The following is a 21,908-nucleotide window of genomic DNA, read 5'->3' on the forward strand; positions in this document are numbered from 1 at the left end:
TCAACCTCCTAATATGATTTTCTAACGGTGGATGATCTTCGCTCCCTCGCTGATACAACAGTCCCTGAACCAACTGGTGTAGTGCAGGTGGCATGCACCCTCCTGATTTCAGTCTGTCTTTTGAATATACATGTACCGCAGTGTTGGGGCTGCTCGTCCAATTATAAAGCAAGGCATCTGTGCTCTATTCCGTGCTTTTAAAGAAACACTCTCAAAACTGAATGAGTTGTTTCAGTCCTATTAGGCAATATTGTTTTCTAACTGGAGGTTGTGTCTACAGTCAAGTTCTTGGGTATCTCCACAGCTATTCCAAATGTTGAATTTAGAAATAATAAAAGCATGTAATAAATGCAATAGCATTTCGACTGGAAGTCATGCAACCTATTTGAACCTATTATCGACTGGTCCAGTGGCTTCAATTTTTGCAAATGTTGGTACGCCATTGTTTGAATATATTAAGATTAGAAGAGAGAGGCAGTAGAATGTATCTTCTTGTTCTTTCTGTAGAAGAAGCACATGTAAGTACGTCTCCAGTGTTTGTATAAAGTGCTTCACACGGTTTCTTTAATTACAAACCTGCATTAGTGTAGGCTCTGTAATCAACATATCCAGACAGCCGCTTGCTTGTCCAGTTCTACATACTTGGACATTCTGTGGCAAGTTGTTGAGAGTATAAGGATTTGTAAGGAGGCTGTCTAGCTGTCTGTCACGCTTATATTTCTATCAGAGAACTGCCTGTCTAATTGTGTTGAAACTTGATACAGACTTTCTTTACCTGTCTGTATGATGTAGATTGTAATTGTCATTTTACTGATAACTCAAGCCACAAGGGATACATGTCATCGACATATTTGTTTTTAATCAATAACTACAAAACAATTGTGGTATATAAAAACACTTGTTATTTCATTCAAAGTTGAATGTGGTATTACTGTATTAAATTAGACATAAATTTGTATCTCGGTTTTGACTGAAAAACTTCAGCACGCTACAATAGGAGGTATCTCTTCATTAGCAGATTGGTAGTGGCCCTATACAATGAGCAGGACTTGTCACCAGCACTGAAGAGGTTAAATGTCTTGAGCACATTGATGAGACAGATTTGACGCCTTGCAGTTTCTTGCAGGTTATTTAATCTAGTCCCCCCTCCGTCCCCAGCAGACTGTCAATCCCTTGTACTGTCCAGCAGGTCTCAGCCCAGAACAGATGGTGGGAATGCCCTAGTTCCAGGTGCCACAGAAGGCACAAAGAGGGAGCAATGCTTCCACTGCTGGGTCCTGCTGCCCACTCAATTAAAGCAGAGCATGTTTACAGTCTGCTATGTATGAACCGTTGCCCTTTAATCAAGCAAATAGGCACAAGGTTTGGGATTATCAGTGTTTAACAATGAAAAAGCAGTTACAGTGTAGTTTTATATATATTTATATATACATCTCCTCCCTTCTCAACATCTCTCTCCTCTCTGGCCTCTTTCCCCTGCCTTCAAACAAGCCTCTATCACCCCCCTCCTCAAAAACCTACCCTTGACCCCACCTCCCCCCAGAACTACCGTCCAGTCTCCCTCTTACCCTTCCTCTCTAAAACCCTCGAGCTGTCAGTACATCGCCAGCTCTCTGCTTTCCTGTCTACCACTCTCTCCTTGACCCTCTCCAATCTGGTTTCCGCTCTACTCACTCCACTGAAACTGCACTCATGTCTGTCACTAACTCACTAAACTCTGCCCGTGCTGCCTCTCTCTCCTCTGTCCTAATTCTCCTCGATCTTTCTGCTGCCTTTGACACTGTCGATCACTCTATTCTCCTATCCTGGGAATCTATGGCACTGCTCTGGCCTGGTTCTCCTCCTACCTCTCCGACCGCACCTACCAGGTAACCTGGTGCGGCTCAACCTCCACACCTCACCCTCTCTCAACAGGAGTTCCCCAAGGGTCAGTCTTGGGTTCTCTCCTGTTCTCTCTCTACACCCACTCCCTGGGCCCCTTCATTGCATCCTATGGTTTCTCATACCATTTCTATGCTTATGATCCTCAGATCTTCCTCTCCTTCCCCCCCTCTGACCCCACCATCCCTTCCCGTATCTCTACCTGTCTGTTTGCTATCTCCTCCTGGATGCACTCGCATCACCTCAAACTCAACCTCTCTAAATCTGACCTCCTTTTCTTCCCCTCCTCACCTTGCCCCTCCTCTGATCTCTCTATCTCCATTCCTCTGGAATCTACCACTCTCTCCCCCCTCCTCAGCCAAGAACCTCGGAGTAACCCTGGACCCCTGCCTCTCCTACTACCCTGTTTTCATTCAAACAAAGCAGCAGGGACTACACATTGTGGGCTAATACAACATTCTTGGTCCAGTCAGCATGAAGGAAAGCGAGGCAGGGAGGAATACAATGGCACAGAGCCTGTTCATTAGCAATCTGAATGAATGTTAATACTGGGAGAATATGATACTTGTGATTCAGTACAACACATAACATAATCCCACTATGTGCAAGTTCAGAAAGCCTCACATTATTCTGTAAACTGTTTTTATATGTACTATTAATGCACATGACATCTGTAGTATAGAAAAGCTCCCTGTTGCAAGTCCGTTTCAGCTACATAGGGAAAAGCAGACTGGAGAAACTCTGGACCATTCTGGAACAGGCCTTGCAATACAACCAATACAACCTCCTTGAATTCCTCCAGAACAATCTGATACAACCATTATGAATCGGTGCTTGTCACCCTCTTGTCAGTGTTATGGTATCGCCCAGTTGAATATTTCCAAACAGGTGGACTTCTTAATGTTTGCTGTGACAGGGTGAACAGTATCAAGAATACAATCCTCCCGTTCAGAACACAAGAGAATGCCTATGTACATCCCCAGATTAATTAAGACAGATTTTGTCTACATGAGGGACTGATTTTGCTCTAAGACTCATAACTACTAGGAGACCATCAGCAGTTCACTTTGTCTCATATAAACAGCTTGTTCAATTTCCTTTGCCATAATTTGTGCTCTTCCTTGTCTAAATTGACTCTGCCAGCAGATGTGTTTGCGTTGTAAATTATTAGAACTAGATGCCAGCTTTTTGTAATGCACATTTGAGCTGCATTATCTTCCCCATCTAAAACAAGGTTTTCTCAAACATGCTCAACTGGACACCGGCAAATATTTAGGAGGCATTAAAATTAAACAGCCAGAAAACTGAAGCACAAAATATCACTTACTGCATACATTTCTAAATTTAATAGAGAATCTTTTGTTTAGCCAGAAACATCTTCCCTACTGAATCTAGTTTTCTTTTTCTCTTCCTTCCTTTTCATCTTCAGTCCACTATGGAAGATCTGCCCCACCCTCTCCTCCTCTTCATGTCTTTCATCCCTTTCATGATCAGCACCTATCATTAGTCTGTTCATACGTAGTTCTCACAGCAAGGGTCTGACCCTTTACTGATATAAAAATAACACCATGTGCACTGAAGAAAAAAGACGAGGGAAACATTCGTCTACTTCTAATACATTTCTTACACCATTTTACCAAAACTGTTGTTTTAGTAACAATTGTATTCCCTTTTATTTTCTTAGGTTTGCCTAATTTACATTGAATTTCTTACCTGTTCTTACTAAATTATTTTACCCCTTTTTTCCCCACTGATTTAGATCAATTATGTTCCTTTACCGCAGCAATCCCTACAGCAACTCAGGAGAACTGAAAGTCAGTGGGTGATCCCAAAGTCAATTGCCTCTTGAGACCCAGGGCCTCTGCAGTGGATGTCAGCGAGCTACCGCCCCCTGGAGGACCAACTCCAGGTCTGCAGGCATCTGCTTGTGCACTGGGTGCCTGACCAGACTGTGTGACTCACCCTGCACAGCATGTGCGTGTGTCTTTACCAGGTGAGCCTTCAGAAGCACTTGTTGTAATGCTAATGAGAGGTAAGGGAAAAAAAATATGAAGCCTTTATTATTACCCCTTGAATGATTTTTCTCTTGAATGAAGTTGGTTTTCTCTACTCCCTTATCTTTGATTGTCTCCCCAGTCTATGTAACTGAGCAAGGTTTGTATTTCCAGCAAGGGCTGCCAGTTTCCCATGGAAAACAAGCTCCTGGGTAATTAGAAAGTAAATGAACGAACCATACCTTGCTACTAATTTGTTCCCAAGGGGCACGGTCATCACTTTTGTTCCCTTGAAATTCTATTATGTGAATATGTATAGCACCCATGTAATTAGAACACCAGCGAACTCTCTGTACAGCACACACCTGGGTCACTTCATTGCAACTGAATTCTAATCTTGTTTAAGTGCACACCTTTTACACTGGGAATCGACTGAACTTCATTTCTTCTGGTCTTTTACAAAGATGGCTGACTGTAACTAGTAGCAGTTTAAGCGCATAGTGTGGGGAGAGACACAGAAAGGTGTACAAAGCAAAACCTGCACTTCTGCACGGCCCTCATCCAGAAATGGGGTCTTAATTATCTTCCAAACACACTTACTGACATCCTTAAATGCATAAACCTGATTTTTCACAGACCTATATTCTATGGAACTATGACAAAGGCCTCAAACCAGCCAAATATGTTAAATAACTCAAACTCTCTATACTCCCTTAAAGTTAAAGAAATCTGTTTGCAAGATATTTTTAGACTGTCTTGCACTTCCTGGGTCATTTTACCCTACAGGGTGAAACTGTCCCCACCCCTCACTGGCTTATTTCTTGTCAATAACCAATCATCTGCTTCCTCTGTTGACTGATTTGCTTTTAGCCAGTAACATGCTTCGACTTAGAAGACACGGATGAGGTGAAATGACCAAGTTAGTAAAGCAGTAACAAACTTCCTTGAAGGCAAGGCAAGCAAACTGAGAACTGAGTGTAGTACCAGATGTCTGTTTTAAAATAAAATTCACGTTTGCTGTAACATGTGTTTCTTTCAAAACTATTTAGCTAATGGAAGCGGAAAATGGCTAAGATTTTGAGACAAAATCTACTAATCAAAGCTTGGAAAATGCATTTTAAAACAGCACCTTTAAAGTGCTACAAGAAACACATTACTTTTAACAATCAGCAATATTTTTCAACATACAAAGTGATTAGAAAGAAAGTTTACTACATCAACGCACCATATCATTGATGTGGTAAACTTACTTTCTAATCACCCTGTACACTGCATAGGCAAATAAAATACGTTATTCAACTTTTACTCAGGAATGTTCACCAAGAGAATGCTTCTTCTAAACATCACAGTGTATCCACTTCATGCTTCCCTCCTGCAACAATGCTGGTGCTCTGATTGAAATGAGTGGTTATTATGGGAGCAGAAAACCAGCACTGTTGCAGGAGGAAGCGCAAACTGGTTACACTGCAATATTTAGAAGAAAAATAATATTTCTCCTGCTGAATGCTCCCGAGTGAATGTTGAGAAATGAATTGGCCAGTTGATTTATGACCCACGATGTGTAATAAAAAATGTGCCTGCAATATGTTTAAAAATATAAGACAGGACACAGCAAAGGTAACATCATGCCTTTCTTGTAAACACTGCAGGGGGCTCTGTAACACTTTAACATAAAGGCTAAAACCCCAATAAAGAAACAAAGGGCCTTCTTTTGCCTGTGACGGATGTTTGCATACATTTACAGCACAGCCTTGATTGTGAAATGAGAGACTTGCACTAAGGCATTGGAATCAGTTTATAATTAAGCACACTGGATTTCGGAAATCCAATCTCCACAATACAAAATGAACAATTGAATCTCCCTGCACAATATAAGCAAAGTCCAATTTCTCTGATAAACCAGGACCGTTTGACATGTCATGTAGGTTCATAACCACTACCGACCCTCCCTGATTCATTCTCCAGCCCTGTGTGGAGTCTGAGTAATCCAGTTATTTAAAGAAAGATTTTCAAAGTGATTGGATTGGCATTGAAAGAATAATAAAAAGCGTTCCTTGATTGTTACAGTTTCACTGTGCTGGTTTGTTGTCTGAGGTATGGAAAAGTGTCTAATCTATATGCATAGGTTCCTGAACAGACACCAGGCTTTACAGTGGGTTTTCTTGACTGCTAGAGACATAAAAACTGTTTAAAATATTTGATGCATACAAAGAGGGAGTTATAGAACTGCAGCAGATTGATGTTTTTTAAGCACTTCTGCAGTTGCCTTTTACAATTGATGTTAAGACCAATAGCCCTTATCGTTACCTTCACAGTAATCTATGAAGGCAACCTAAGAGTGCTGGCAGAAATCAAAAACGAATTTTACCACCTCACAAGGCTTATCCATGCAATTATTTAATTTATTCACATTATTCCAGTTTCATGTAAAAGGCTCATTATCATGTCACCAGAACCTATGTATGTGTAAAATATACCTCCAGATACTGATACTCAAAATAACTTGTGGTAGAGCACGTATTAGCCAGCTGTCCAATAAAGTAGACACACTTTTTGGCTAGCGTGCTGCTGAAGGCACAAGACAAACGTTTCAGCTTGTGCCTTCATCACTGTGCTAGCCGAAACATTGTCTATGGGGCGTGTTTCCTGTTAAGTGCTGCCTTCTATTCTGATTGAGCGTTTTGAAAGTTGCACAGTGACTTACACACAAATGTTATGTTGAGGATACTACATGGACGTGAGTGAATACTATATTTATGTGATGCATGAGGATGGACAAATAACCCAAGTTGTTCATGGCCATCCTTTCTATTTAACCAAGTGCAATGTATCAAAAAGAAAGTATGTTAAACCTAAGTTAAACAGCTGGATAACCTCAGATCAAGCGTAGTAATGCAGCATAACTGGGAACAGTGAGATTCACCCGGTCATTCTCGTTCCTTTGGATTTGAATGAATGCAAGGTACAGTAGATTCCAAAATGAGATCTGGTAAAAACAAAAAGTATATATAATATATATATATATATATATATATATATATATATATATATATATATATATATATATATATATATACATACAGTGCCTTGCGAAAGTATTCGGCCCCCTTGAACTTTGCGACCTTTTGCCACATTTCAGGCTTCAAACATAAAGATATGAAACTGTAATTTGTTGTGAAGAATCAACAACAAGTGGGACACAATCATGAAGTGGAACGAAATTTATTGGATATTTCAAACTTTTTTAACAAATAAAAAATTGAAAAATTGGGCGTGCAAAATTATTCAGCCCCCTTAAGTTAATACTTTGTAGCTCCACCTTTTGCTGCGATTACAGCTGTAAGTCGCTTGGGGTATGTCTCTATCAGTTTTGCACATCGAGAGACTGAAACTTTTGCCCATTCTTCCTTGTGCAGGTGCATTTATACGGAGACTTGATTACACACAGGTGGATTCTATTTATCATCATTAGTCATTTAGGTCAACATTGGATCATTCAGAGATACTCACTGAACTTCTGGAGAGAGTTTGCTGCACTGAAAGTAAAGGGGCTGAATAATTTTGCACGCCCAATTTTTCAGTTTTTTATTTGTTAAAAAAGTTTGAAATATCCAATAAATTTCGTTCCACTTCATGATTGTGTCCCACTTGTTGTTGATTCTTCACAACAAATTACAGTTTCATATCTTTATGTTTGAAGCCTGAAATGTGGCAAAAGGTCGCAAAGTTCAAGGGGGCCGAATACTTTCGCAAGGCACTGTATACACACAAACAAGAATCAAGAGATCTAGCATTGGATAATTATTTTGTATTCAACATAGATCCATAGTGAAAATATATATATATATATATATACAGTGCCTTGCGAAAGTATTCGGCCCCCTTGAACTTTGCGACCTTTTGCCACATTTCAGGCTTCAAACATAAAGATATGAAACTGTAATTTGTTGTGAAGAATCAACAACAAGTGGGACACAATCATGAAGTGGAACAAAATTTATTGGATATTTCAAACTTTTTTAACAAATAAAAAACTGAAAAATTGGGCGTGCAAAATTATTCAGCCCCTTTACTTTCAGTGCAGCAAACTCTCTCCAGAAGTTCAGTGAGGATCTCTGAATGATCCAATGTTGACCTAAATGACTAATGATGATAAATAGAATCCACCTGTGTGTAATCAAGTCTCCGTATAAATGCACCTGCACTGTGATAGTCTCAGAGGTCCGTTTAAAGCGCAGAGAGCATCATGAAGAACAAGGAACACACCAGGCAGGTCCGAGATACTGTTGTGGAGAAGTTTAAAGCCGGATTTGGATACAAAAAGATTTCCCAAGCTTTAAACATCCCAAGGAGCACTGTGCAAGCGATAATATTGAAATGGAAGGAGTATCAGACCACTGCAAATCTACCAAGACCTGGCCGTCCCTCTAAACTTTCAGCTCATACAAGGAGAAGACTGATCAGAGATACAGCCAAGAGGCCCATGATCACTCTGGATGAACTGCAGAGATCTACAGCTGAGGTGGGAGACTCTGTCCATAGGACAACAATCAGTCGTATACTGCACAAATCTGGCCTTTATGGAAGAGTGGCAAGAAGAAAGCCATTTCTTAAAGATATCCATAAAAAGTGTCGTTTACAGTTTGCCACAAGCCACCTGGGAGACGCACCAAACATGTGGAAGAAGGTGCTCTGGTCAGATGAAACCAAAATCGAACTTTTTGGCAACAATGCAAAACGTTATGTTTGGCGTAAAAGCAACACAGCTCATCACCCTGAACACACCATCCCCACTGTCAAACATGGTGGTGGCAGCATCATGGTTTGGGCCTGCTTTTCTTCAGCAGGGACAGGGAAGATGGTTAAAATTGATGGGAAGATGGATGGAGCCAAATACAGGACCATTCTGGAAGAAAACCTGATGGAGTCTGCAAAAGACCTGAGACTGGGACGGAGATTTGTCTTCCAACAAGACAATGATCCAAAACATAAAGCAAAATCTACAATGGAATGGTTCACAAATAAACATATCCAGGTGTTAGAATGGCCAAGTCAAAGTCCAGACCTGAATCCAATCGAGAATCTGTGGAAAGAACTGAAAACTGCTGTTCACAAATGCTCTCCATCCAACCTCACTGAGCTCGAGCTGTTTTGCAAGGAGGAATGGGCAAAAATTTCAGTCTCTCGATGTGCAAAACTGATAGAGACATACCCCAAGCGACTTACAGCTGTAATCGCAGCAAAAAGTGGTGCTACAAAGTATTAGCTTAAGGGGGCTGAATAATTTTGCACGCCCAATTTTTCAATTTTTTATTTGTTAAAAAAGTTTGAAATATCCAATAAATTTCGTTCCACTTCATGATTGTGTCCCACTTGTTGTTGATTCTTCACAACAAATTACAGTTTCATATCTTTATGTTTGAAGCCTGAAATGTGGCAAAAGGTCGCAAAGTTCAAGGGGGCCGAATACTTTCGCAAGGCACTGTAAATACAGCATGTATGTTTGTGTAAATGCAGAACTCAACTCGCTGACATAAGTACTGACAGATGCCTTCACTACATCAATATTGCTAGAGGATATGCATCACCAGTGGAGATAATAAATATGAGGTACATTCTGGAACCTATACATAGTTAATACAAAAGTGACCAACGGGTATTAAGCTCTAAATAATTACTGAGATTGCGTTCCTTTTCCAGCAGCATTTCTACTCTGTGTCGCAGCAGAAGTTTCTTTTAATGAAATTGGTTAGATGAACAATGAACAAGCGGGGGTGCTGTCATGTCCTGTGGCAATAAGTGAAAACAAACAGCCCGTTTACCAGGTACCTGGGAGTCAGTTTTGTGTCACCACATGCCAACAAATCCAAGCCACTTTAAAGGAAGTAGAAAACCTAGCTGGGACATGTTTGCTCTAACTGGCGGGCCACAGCGATGCATCGTGTCGCTCAGCTGATGAATCTTGCATGTAATAGACGGCTGGCTTTCAGAAAGCAAAGCCGGAATGGCAGCAAGCCTGACGGATGAAACTTGCTGCTAAAGACCGCAGGTGAACGACAAGGGGAGAGATATCTCAGAATGATGTTGCACCTTTTTTATGTGCTTTTCCCCCCAGCCTGTGAAGTCTGGAATCCCTGGGGTTTTATGGATGCATTAGATCATCTAGAGTGGCTGCGCCTGGGGTTTTTGGTCTTCTTTTGACAGCTATGGAGTTTAGACAAGACAGCTCTGGGACAGATTATCTTCCTCTTTGACTATAAAATATGGTGGGTAGCTGCATTGATCCAATGGGATATCCAGCCTCATCCTGCTCTCCTGCAAGAGGGTCAGTGACACCCCCTGATTTATACACCTTGCAGTGCTCGCTTCTCCCAGCTGCAACTCCGTTTTTTAAAGATGCATTTTTAAACTGGATTACATTGTGTAGGCTTGAAACTTTATTAGACATCATTAAAGAAAATGTTTACTTAAAAAATCCCTTTTTGTATTTGCAATCGTTGAGTTGTTGTGAGTGCCGCTGCTCACATGTCCTTTTGGTTGTATTGATTTTCATATGGAAGGTTGCTTTTGAAGTGTTTTGAAAGCTCAGCATCCTATTGAAGTTGCCCGAATTTCTCATTTGTATTCCCCTTTTCAGGTAGCGGATTTCCATGGCTAACAGTAGCTTGACTTCATGACAACACAAGTTATTTTGTTGCTAATACTTATAATACTTACAAGTATATTCCCCGCCATTACTGTAAATACAAAATTAGAGCTAACAATACCATGACCTACTATGAGCTACATCCACCATACAGTACGGATATGAAAAATGTGACATACGGGCAGACAGGTGCCTTGCTATATACTTTTTTTACGCATCAAGTTTCAACTTGTTAAGCTGTTTTCTATCTATGTGTTAAAATGTAAGTGTGACATACAGATAGATGCACTATACTCCCAGATTCTGATGACATCAATTCAATGACTTGTACTGAAGAAAGTCTTTGCCAAGCTTCATCACAACTGGATATGCGATTCTCTACAGTGTGATGTACATGGTCACGCGCTCCCCATTACCAAGGATATGCACCCACTGCACGGGAAAATAAATATCCTCTGCACCTCATGAACACCAAAACATCTCTTTCGTTCCAGTGGGAATTGTGTGGCAGTTTGTCATCAACAGATTACTGCTGAAAAGCACTTGACCACTTTGGATTAAGGTCTTTATTGTCAGTTGAGACAGGACAAAAGATAAGACCTTCTATTCACGCGTGGAAAGCGATCAATAGTAAACACTAAAATACACTAATAAATGGCTTCTTAGCGAACAAACCCTAAAGCGTAATCCATTTCAGCTGTCACAAAAAGGGTAATTTAGTGTATTTTTAAAAGTAAAATTATTTTAAAATACACCTCGGGTCCGGCTCTGCAGTCTAACTACATTCAGACCATGTAATCAGAGGCCAGTGGTATTGTTGCTATTGCTTACAAGCAGAATCACTATCAATTGCATGAAAAGTAAAGTAACTCACATCCAATGTAAACGTGACACAGACAGATGGACAAGTTCCTCCAAAAACCACATCCTAAGATTCTGATACTCTCAATAACACACGGTCCATCAGAATGTCGTAACCAAGGTTCATCATACATTTGATTCTCTAGATGTAAATTTACTGGTACACTGCATTTAAGACTCCTGTGTAAACCGATACTGTATATAAGAAGTATGCTACAAATAATGATTGCTCAAAATCTTTAGGGTACAACAACCTCAGCACTTTGGACAGTCCATTTCACTTTCCCTCATTTACCTTCTCTGTTTGCTTGTTACCTTGCTAGCAGTGTGGAGTAGTGGTTAGGGCTCTGGACTTTTGACCGTAGGGTTGTGGGTTCAATCCCTGGTTGGGGACACTGCTGCTGTATCCTTGAGCAAGGTACTTTACCTAGATTGCTCCAGTAAAAACCCAACTGTATAAATGGGCAATTGTATATAAAAAATAATGTGTAAAAAATAATGTAATTGTATGTAAAAATAATGTGATATCTTGTAACAATTGTAAGTCGCCCTGGATAAGGGCGTCCTGCTAAGAAATAAATAATAATAATAATAAAAAAACTTACTGTCCTGAACTTAAAGTGAATATTTATAGGTGTGAAAATTTAACAAAACAGAGCTTACCTTTTGCTTTTTTTACTTTGATTGCTTTCTTTCGGCTCGTACTGTATATGCAAATTTAGCATGAAAATTATTTTAAGCATCTCTCCTCAGGAATTGTAAACAAAATATCCCCATCAACATGGCTGCGCATGTTTGTTACTCTGACCTAATATTTTCCTGACCCCCCCAAGAAAAGCTACGGTGGTCACATCCAAATCGACCCCTTAGCGATCAGGTGTGCATGCACAAAACTCAGCTACTGTACCATAGAGATTATTGATGGACAGATAGGCTAAACAGCCCTTCAGTCACGTAAAGGCTTTCTGCAGCGACCGTATCTAAAATAGCCATTATTTAAATACTAAATCTGTATATTAATGAATTTTAAACTCAAAAAATTGTCCATATGGTCACCTCCACTATATAATAATATATTTATTTCTCTTTCTAGTGGACCACCACTGCGGTACATGTATATTCAAAAGACAGACTGAAATCAGGAGGGTGCATGCCACCTGCACTACACCAGTTGGTTCAGGGACTGTTGTATCAGCGAGGGAGCGAAGATCACCCACCGTTAGAAAATCATATTAGGAGGTTGACACACACACACACACACACACACACACGTGAGTTTGCTTATGAAGCAGCTGAAGCATTCGTGGGTTTACGTTGATGAATACAGTAGCGCTTTTAAAGGACAGATAAAATCATTAGAATAAAACACCCTGTGAAGGCTAGTAATGTCCTGTATGTTTTTAAGAACTGTCTGAATATGTTGGTGTTTGAAATAAATAATAATAATAATAATAATAATAATAATAATATCTTTATTTTTATATAGCTCCTTTCATAATGGACCACTATCACAAAGTGCTTTACAGAGTGAACTGTGCATTAAATGCAGAGTCACTTACAATAGGACATTGATTTAACATCTCATCCGCAGGATGGAGCACAGTGAGTAGAGTTGGGATTTGAACAGGTGACCTTCTGGTTACAAGCCCTGGACTTTAACACTGGACCACACTGCCTCCTCTCTGTAATAAAACCTATGGATTTAAAAGCCCTGGTTAGCACAGCTTTAAGCATCCTGCTTTACATGAAAACAATCCTGTTATACTCTGCAGCTTGAGATTAACCCATTCCACCTGCAGGCAACACCATGCCTCTGAATATGAGCCAAAAACGCCTTGCTGTGATGCAGAGAAACACCCCAAACTCTACCATGAGTTCAACTAAAGTAGCAATACCACCAAATAGAATCTCCCCTGCCCTTGTCACTATATTCAGATTCCATGCTAATCAAATAGAATGCATTACAAGCCCATACATTATTAATGTTTGAATTAAAACCCAAAGCAGATTAATACATGTGAAGACCTCTCAGTACCCTGTATAAAGGATTAGAAATGGTTCACGCTAAATTATCCCCTAACTGGGTTTGACAAAAAAGCAGAGCAAAGCCGACAAACCCATGATGAAAATATTATAGGTTTATCTTTTAAAATGGTATACATAAATGATCTTCGTTCTGTTGCTTTTGAACTAAAACAGAGGTTATGCATAACATTCCCATCGCCCTGCGGCTGCAGGCAGTAGCAGGATGGCTGTTCAGTTCACATGGTGACCAAGAGGCAGGAAGACTTCAAGGAGAGAGGCAGCTTGTGCGCCTGCAGCTAGGGGTGCAGTCACACTTGACTCATTTGGGCTGATTTTTTTTTTTTAACTGAGTGCGGTTCAGTTCATTTTGGAAGCATATGTGAATACTCCAAAATAACTCTGTCCCTTTAAGAGTCTGTTTAAATTGAACCAAACCTTCTAAAGAGGTGGTCTCACCTTTTGGGCAAAATGACTGAGTTTGGTTAGTTTATTTCAGTGCAATGTGAAAGCACGGCAAAACTACCATAGGCAGTGTATTAGTAGATGGCTTAACGCCATTACAGGTAGCCTCCGCTTTTGTACAGTATTTTAATTTCATTTTATTTTATGTTTTGAATAAGTACTGTAGTTAAATGTCAAAAGAGAAAAATGATCCTGCTTATGAGGAATGTACAACTGTGCTTGTGGTCAAGACTTTGAGGAACACTGGCGTCGATGATACAGGCAACTTGTAAGAACAGCAGGACTCTAATGTAAACAGATCCCCTGCTTTGTGGCCTGTCTTTATTATGACAAAATGGCTGTCATAATTTCACAGTGGGTGGGGAAAAATAACCAAGATTTACAGTTTTGATTTTCTGTTTTAAATTTGTCTTACTCCTGACCCAAAGCTAATGTCCCATTCACTCATTACGCCAGTAACATCGCTTTTCTTTTTTATTGTTGTTTTGTGTTCAGTCAATTCATTTTATAGATGCTTTGTTTCTCTGTTCCAGTTCACTAAAGGAATCACAGTGGTGACCTTAATGTGAGGTAACCGAGAGAGGGAAGGGAGGGAGCTTCCAGCAATGGCCCAGTTAAGAATGCCATATGGAGTGAACAATTGATTTTCCAGAATACATATTAATGCAATCCCACAATGTTAACCCCTCCCCACAGTTTAGCCTCATCAGGACCCTGTTGACAGTCCAGTTAGTTAACATTTCATTTCGGAAAGTTATTTTTTTTAGCTGTAAAGGCTCCCCCCTCACTGTTTTTGCGACGTTTTATTGGTGTCATAAGGTCTTTTGATAAAGATGTGTGTGGTAAAGCATAGGTAAGCACTGTAAACCCAGAGAGGTATGGTAAAGTATATTAAAAAAACATGGCAAACCAAGGTAAACGATAGTAAATGCAAAGTATAACCATGGGAAAAGCAAAGGAAAACAGAGAAATGACTAATTTACACTATAGATATTTTACAAGAGTTTATATGTATTTATGTATGTATGTAAACTGTGTGGCGACACTGTCAAGGGCACTGGAGTTGAATCAATGATGATGGATGATGGATCTAAATACCGCTGTCGCTTTTAACCACTGTCGTTTCCATACAGCATTTTCCCAGACAGAAATGCGCTAAAGAGACCCATGTGGTTTGACTGTCTTGGCACACAAATGGCTTCATGGTAATTGTCTCAGGAAGTCAATCGAGCAGACCCCGCTGGCGTTTTTCATCAGCTATTCGTCCATCAGTAGGACTTGCCCCCCCCCCCCGTCTGTGCACACGCTTGCCTGAGCTAATCCCAGCAGGAGAAAGATACTTGAACGAGACACAATAGCCACTGCTGCCACTCGTCATCTCCAGGAAGAGAAGCAAACGCAAGCAATCCCTGGAGCCCGCAGCAAAGCGACTCCAGCAGCTTGTTATTAATTACGCTCCTTACCTGACCAGTGGCCTGTGGAGGTTCCCGATCTGTCAGTGCATGACTCGCTGACGGCTTTGAAGACAGACTCCCAGCCGCTCGTGGCATAGCGCCAGTTTTGGGACTCCAGGATGAGGGTGCGCTGGGTGCCGTAGGCGATCATGAAGCAGTAGACAACGTGATGGAGCTGACAGCCGTAACCGCAGCCCTTGTTGATGTTGCAAACCAGCTTCCTGGCCTTGCTGCAGTCCTTGGGGTTCTGAGATTAAGGACAAAAAAAAATCAGTTCTGAAATAAACTGCACTCTCTGACCTATGTGAACTACTGTCATCAATCATCTCAATGTGATTTGAACATGCAGGGACATATTCATAGGCATGTGATACAGAGGGGAGAAGTTATTCAGTGGTTAGTGCAGAATTCAATCTCAGTATGTTTCTGTTTTGGTTTATTTCTGATACTTTTAAACTAGTTTTTGATTTTGCAGTGGATATCTCTTGAGCAATACAGTATATAACTCACTGATCTCCCCAATATGACTATTTTGATTCAGAGGTAAAGTATCCTATTCAGGCTCTTAAGGGGTTTGAAAAGACTACAGGGGCAATTGGTAGTCTTTGGTAGAAGCAAGTACTGTACAGCCAAAATGCAGCAAAATCGGTGTTGTGTTTAAACATGACACATGCTTAATACGCAGTCTGGCTAGATCTATTTATTCCATAACTATTTAGCTTTAGTAAACACAAGTTATTGTATGTCTTATGTGATTATGTTTTTAAGATCTCCCAGGTCGTCAGTATGGCCCTTTTAGGTCAGCTCTGTGTTGAACTATATAAAGTCAAGACAAGCAGTTCATGAAACCTTTCAATTGACTTGCCTTAGTTTATTCTATAAAATAAATACAGTTTATCTTTTTTATAGTTTGAACTCAGAGTCTGTTTTGTTTGTACCTAAGATTGTACAATGCTCTAGTTAGACCCCATCTAGAATACTGTGTGCAGTGTTGGTCAACCCATGACAAAAATTTGCATCATTACATTCGAGAAGGTACAGAGAATCGCAACTAGGCTGATCCCAGGACTTAATGGCATGAGCTATGAGGAAAGGTTAAAAAAAATGTAATCTCTTCAGCCTAGAAAAAGGAAGGGAAAGAGGGAACTTGACTGACTAAAATCAAATGGTCTAGATAAAGTTAACCCAAGACACAACTTCAAATTTAGCACAGAGAGCAGTTTACAGGTAAGTAGGTTGCTAAGGCACTGTTTTGAAATGTTCTGACATACCTTTGTACAATACAGTGGAATGCAAAACACTACAACATGTTTCAGCTGACAATAAAACATGTGCCATACAGTAGATGACTTTACAAATGAACGGTATTATAATAAATAAATAAATACTGTGTATCTTCTGTGTTATTGGTATACTATTGTCACCATTTATAACTTTGAAGGGAAAAGCTACTGCAAGTCCATTCCACAGTAGAAGGGTTGTATGGGTGATGTCAATATACATTTTGTATAAGAATGCCTTCTGTGAATACTACACAATGGTAGCGCTTCGCTGTGTATTTCATACAGTAATGCCTTTGTGCTCTCAGACTACTGATGCACTATGCCTGGACTGCTCCCCTCTCTGTTTGCTACTTACTTTAACAATGGCAATACCAAGAACCGTGCCTGTCTTTGTCATAATGTGGGACTGTAATACAGTGGCATCAAAGCGAGTGTTTCAATATGCATAGTTCTGTTTATTGCAATAAGGTTCATTTGGGTAAAGAAGCTAATTGAGAATGATGAATAAAATATTGTAATACAATTTAACAACACGAGTCTACATGATGGCCAAAAATGAAAGATTTTCTACAGAAGTTGTGTCACCTTTTAATGGAACTAGCACAGGGGCATACTTACAGAAATGAAATATCTGTATCTAACTAAATGATGTGTTGGTGCCTAAATATATATGCTTTTTATGCTCTCGGAATGAAACCTGTCACTCACAAGAGCAAAGTGCTGGCACATTTCCATTTTCACCATGAAACAAGTCCTAAAATCTCATCTCATTTCACTACACCGTGTAACAATTTTTTTTTTTTTTTTGGTTCCTGGGTAGTAAATTTCAAAATATCACTGTCCTGGTCACAAAAGCAAAGTTTGTGGGGAATAATAGCCATTTTCTATACTTTTGAGGCATAAGCAATTAGGAAATAACACTTACTACCCAGGAACAAAAATTGTGTTACATAGTGCTATCAAACGGGCTGCAGCCAGTTCCACCTGCAGTCTACAATCCAACCTGCAACAAGAGTTTTTATATGTCCCAAATATATGTATGTATGTTTCTGTATAATTCCTAGTCATACATTAATTCACAAACCTCCAATATTTCCCTGACAGTATTGACAGCACTCGTGTTCTGCCCACATTGTTTTTTTCAGCAGTGAGGTTTAAATCCCGCCTCTCTTGTCTATTGCATCAGTGCAAGTTGGAGAGATCGAGTTCTGCCAGCCTGCAATTCTAACTGGGGCTGACAGAGTCATAAAAACATAAGAAAGGTTACAAACGAGAGGAGGCCATCTTGCCCGTTTGGTTGTTAGTAGCTTATTGATCCCAGAATCTCATCAAGCAGCTTCTTGAAGGATCTCAGGGTGTCAGCTTCATCACTGGGGAGTTGGTTCCAGACCCTCACAATTCTCTGTGTAAAAAAGTGCCTCCTATTTTCTGTTCTGAATGCCCCTTTATCTACTGTCAATACCTTTTTAGGATTTTGAATGGTTGAATCAGATCATCGCGTAGTCTTCTTTGTTCAAGACTGAATAGATTCAATTAATTTTTAGCCTGTCTGCATATGACATGCCTTTTAAACCAGGGATAATTCTGGTCGCTCTTCTTTGCACTCTTTCTAGAGCAGCAATATCTTTTTTGTAACGAGGTGACCAGAACTGAATACAATATTCTAGGTGAGGTCTTACTAATGGATTGTAAAGTTTTAACATTACTTCCCTTTAAATCTGAGTCTGATTTCGAAGCGTTTTCAAGTCAGTCCCAGTTGCAGATGGAAATGTTTAGTCTGGGTTCAATGAAAACTCAAGGGCTCCAACAAGTCAAGCTCATCAGACTTCTAACAGCTTGTCTAATAACCATCATAAACTGACGTATGGAATGTGTGACACAGAGAATTTTTTGGAGCATTTACCTGTTTTTTTTATTGTTATGATAACTTACTCTAATTTTGTTAACCACAAACGTTAAGTCTAAATGTAAGGTATCAAATGACATAAATACAGCTTGTGTTCTGATTTTTTCAAAGAAAAAAATATTTGGTATTTAATGGGTTAATAGGCATGTTGGCAAATGTAACAAATCCCTGTGTATTGTATTTATTATTCTAGAGTTCACTATTAAAACTCATCTTTGTTTTAGGTATTTTTGCAAGGCTGGCGTGTATCGAAGGGTGCAGCTCACAGAGCACAGTTCTGGATTGCTTTTAAACAAACTAAAGACAAAAAAATCAATCAAAGTAATACAAAGAAACAAAGAGTATTTACCGGATGCTTTGTGGTGGCAATGGCGTGTGGGAGAATGATGCCCTGACAGTTACAGAGGGACTCGTGGCTCATGTTTGTACGATGCAATGCGCCTGGCATTTCTGCATGTTAGATTAATGTGTCTGAAAGAAATTTATATTGTGATTGCTGGAGATATGTGAGTAGGTGGAGCCAGGGCTCTTTATATCCCCTTCAGCCACAATTTCTTTATTTAGTTTTTAGAAATTATAAAACAGTTTGTATGAACTCTATTCGAGAAGTTGCCCTGCCAAAACTGAAAAAAAACCATTATGCATTCTAAAATAGATACATACTGTAGAGAGGAAACTTAACATGGCACAATTATACACACGCAGTGACTGAAGGAGATATACTGGTTCAGACTCAGGGAGGAATAGACTGCCGGTTAGCAGGTCTGAAAAAGTCCTTAGCTAGGAGGTGCAACTTTGTTTGTATTTTTGTGTAAAGTTTTTTTTACACAAAATCTTTCTTTATACCTTTTCCATCAAACTGTGTGGTCTGGATGTTTTTTTGGTATTACTTCCTTCAGTTATCAAGTGTTGCCTGTTGGCCTCCCACTATCCTCACGGCGGAGGTTGTGTGACAAATCCTTTCCCATTCAATGGGAATCCCTTTAATCTAGCCTTGATGTTACAAAGCCCCTGAATGAAAGTCTCCCACTCAAGATAGGTAATTGACACGGAATTAACATGTTTTGTGTCTTTGTGGCTAATTCAAGTAACAGGTTTGTTCCTGTAATACTAGAAAATCTGATAGGCACGAGCCTGATACTAATGCACAGACAGCCAAGCAATTAGTCTTTAAAAGCGCACTTCAAAAAGCAGTCCTATTTCTAATAATAATCCTAATAATGCCAATTAGTATTTCAAATGCTAATTGCCATTAATGTTAGCTAATGGCTTCAGGTATATTAAAACTGTGACGCATGGATTATATACTCTGTCCATTTAACTCTGCGCATTAGGGTTCTTGTTGTCTACATGCAGGTTATTAAAAAAGCTCAATATTCTATTTGCAATTAACTTCAGCATGAAAGAAACATGTTACTTATGCTGCCACATAGACATTTGATAATTGTGTGTCAATTACCTGACTAAGTCTTTCATTCAGCCTCTGACACTGCATGCTAAATTAAGGCAATGTGTGTAAGACACAAGGACGAATCGCAGCCATTATCACTGGGCCTGTTACTATTATTATTATTATTATTATTATTATTATTATTATTATTATTATTATTATTGTTTTTAATTAGAGATTAGCATACTTTTTCAAGTACCACACTCTAGATTACAAACATTTTAACCTGCAGTTCCCCTGGCACCTGACTTCCTGTGCTGTAGGTCCCATGGTCTAATTACATCTTGAGTATTAATGATTGACATGCTTTGCAGCCAGTAACATGACCCAGGAAGATGCTGCTGAGTTGAAATGATCCAGGGAGTGTAACAGACTAAGGGGCTCACACTGTGAGCTTTCTTTTTTGTACTGCCTTTGTATTGTTTTATCATGTTTAAAATCATTATTGTGGTTCTTACTGCAATTACTCCAATGTTGTCTGTGTTAAGATGCTTTGCCCTGAGTTCAGGAGCTGCTCTTCAGCACCAGTTGCCTGCTATAGATATATGCAACATAAGGCTATAGTCTTTATATTGGCAAATGCCAACACCGTCTTGTCCCTGAACTCTCAAAATGATTCCAGTAGCTTTCAGTAAAAAAAAACCAAAAAAAACACAAGCTTTAAATCAGACATCTTTATCATGAAAGAAACTGAACAGATGTTACCCTATACAGGCTGTTCTCCAGTATGTCAGACAGATTATTGGAAGATTTGAAGTATAATAGGGATGTCTGGGTTTTATGAGGTGATGAAAACTTAAAATGCAACATATTTTCAAAGCCTTTACTCCAGTCGCCTCCTACCAAACAAATGAAGATGTAGATCTACAATCTGTAATCTGTAATCCTGGGGTAATCGTGCATAGGTGTGGCTGATGCAATCCAGGGTGATTGGAACAAAAAGATTCTGACAAAAAGCTGAGATATACCCCAGCTGTGTATACACTATTGCCAGCTCCACCGTTGACGAAATCATGAGACAAACTCTTAGACATTTGGCGTCCGATTCCAGAGATTTTATTTTTCAAAACCTAAACCAATATTGCAATGCTAAGAGAACCAATATTTTGAGTTGGTTTCTAAACCTCATTAACAACAGTTTATAACACCTAAAGTCACACATATATTTGCATATATCTGGAAAATCTCTCATCAAATTGTGAATAAACATTTCCCTGCTTGTCCTTATTCTACACTATTCTGTACATGCTAGTGATGCATGTCATGGTCATCAATGTTTTGGTCATACTGACGGCTCTAATTCTGAATCTGCACTCATGGCGCGGAGGCATGTTTCTGACACAGGAATTGATTTCTTACACGCTCGCGTTTGTTTGAATCTAGTTCTGCTGGGATGCATTGTGATGAAACCACACGTTTTCTGTGTTGCTGAGTCTTTGTTAAAATCAAAAGGATGCACACTTTCTTAATTAGATATGCAGTCATCACTGGGGACTTGGTAAGCATAAGCCATTTCCAGGAGCTAATGGAATACCCGCTCTGTGCTACATGAAGCTCCTGGGATTGTACAGCACTCTTTAAACACACATACAAGTACTGAATCTATGCAGGTGGACATGAAACTGTCGCTCGACCAACCAGGCAGGCTAGAGCACATCAATAATTCATTGTAGTTTCATAGCAACAGTCCCTTCGCTGCTATGCTGCTTATTTACAGGTTATCAATAAATGATGCACCTTACATTTCCAGGATTTGAGAAATAAAATCAAGTAAAACCCTTTTAATATAACTTCAAAGACACTGAGCGGAAGTGATGACAGTAAGCAGAGTTGACTGGAATTCACCAACAGCCCTGACAGAACTGGAAACATAGTACTGTGGGTACCGCATTGATGACAGTAGTGTTCATTAATACCATTTCTATTCAATACCCACTCAACATGCA

The 21,908-nt window shown here is 39.6% G+C and overlaps 1 protein-coding gene across 10 annotated transcripts in view; it reads right to left on the reverse strand.

The window, feature by feature from the left end:
* LOC117422535 (alpha-(1,6)-fucosyltransferase) overlaps positions 1 to 21,908 on the reverse strand; it is a 193,623-nt gene that overhangs the window by 16,061 nt on the left and 155,654 nt on the right. For all 10 annotated transcript variants that reach the window (XM_034927695.2, XM_058987340.1, XM_058987343.1 and 7 more), the window contains one exon: positions 15,333 to 15,570. In XM_034927695.2, coding sequence (XP_034783586.1) covers positions 15,333 to 15,570 — 238 coding nt within the window. The remainder of the gene's footprint in view (positions 1 to 15,332; positions 15,571 to 21,908) is intronic.

The sequence above is a fragment of the Acipenser ruthenus genome, chromosome 15 (assembly GCF_902713425.1).
Source record: "Acipenser ruthenus chromosome 15, fAciRut3.2 maternal haplotype, whole genome shotgun sequence".
Taxonomy (NCBI): Eukaryota; Metazoa; Chordata; class Actinopteri; order Acipenseriformes; family Acipenseridae; genus Acipenser; species Acipenser ruthenus.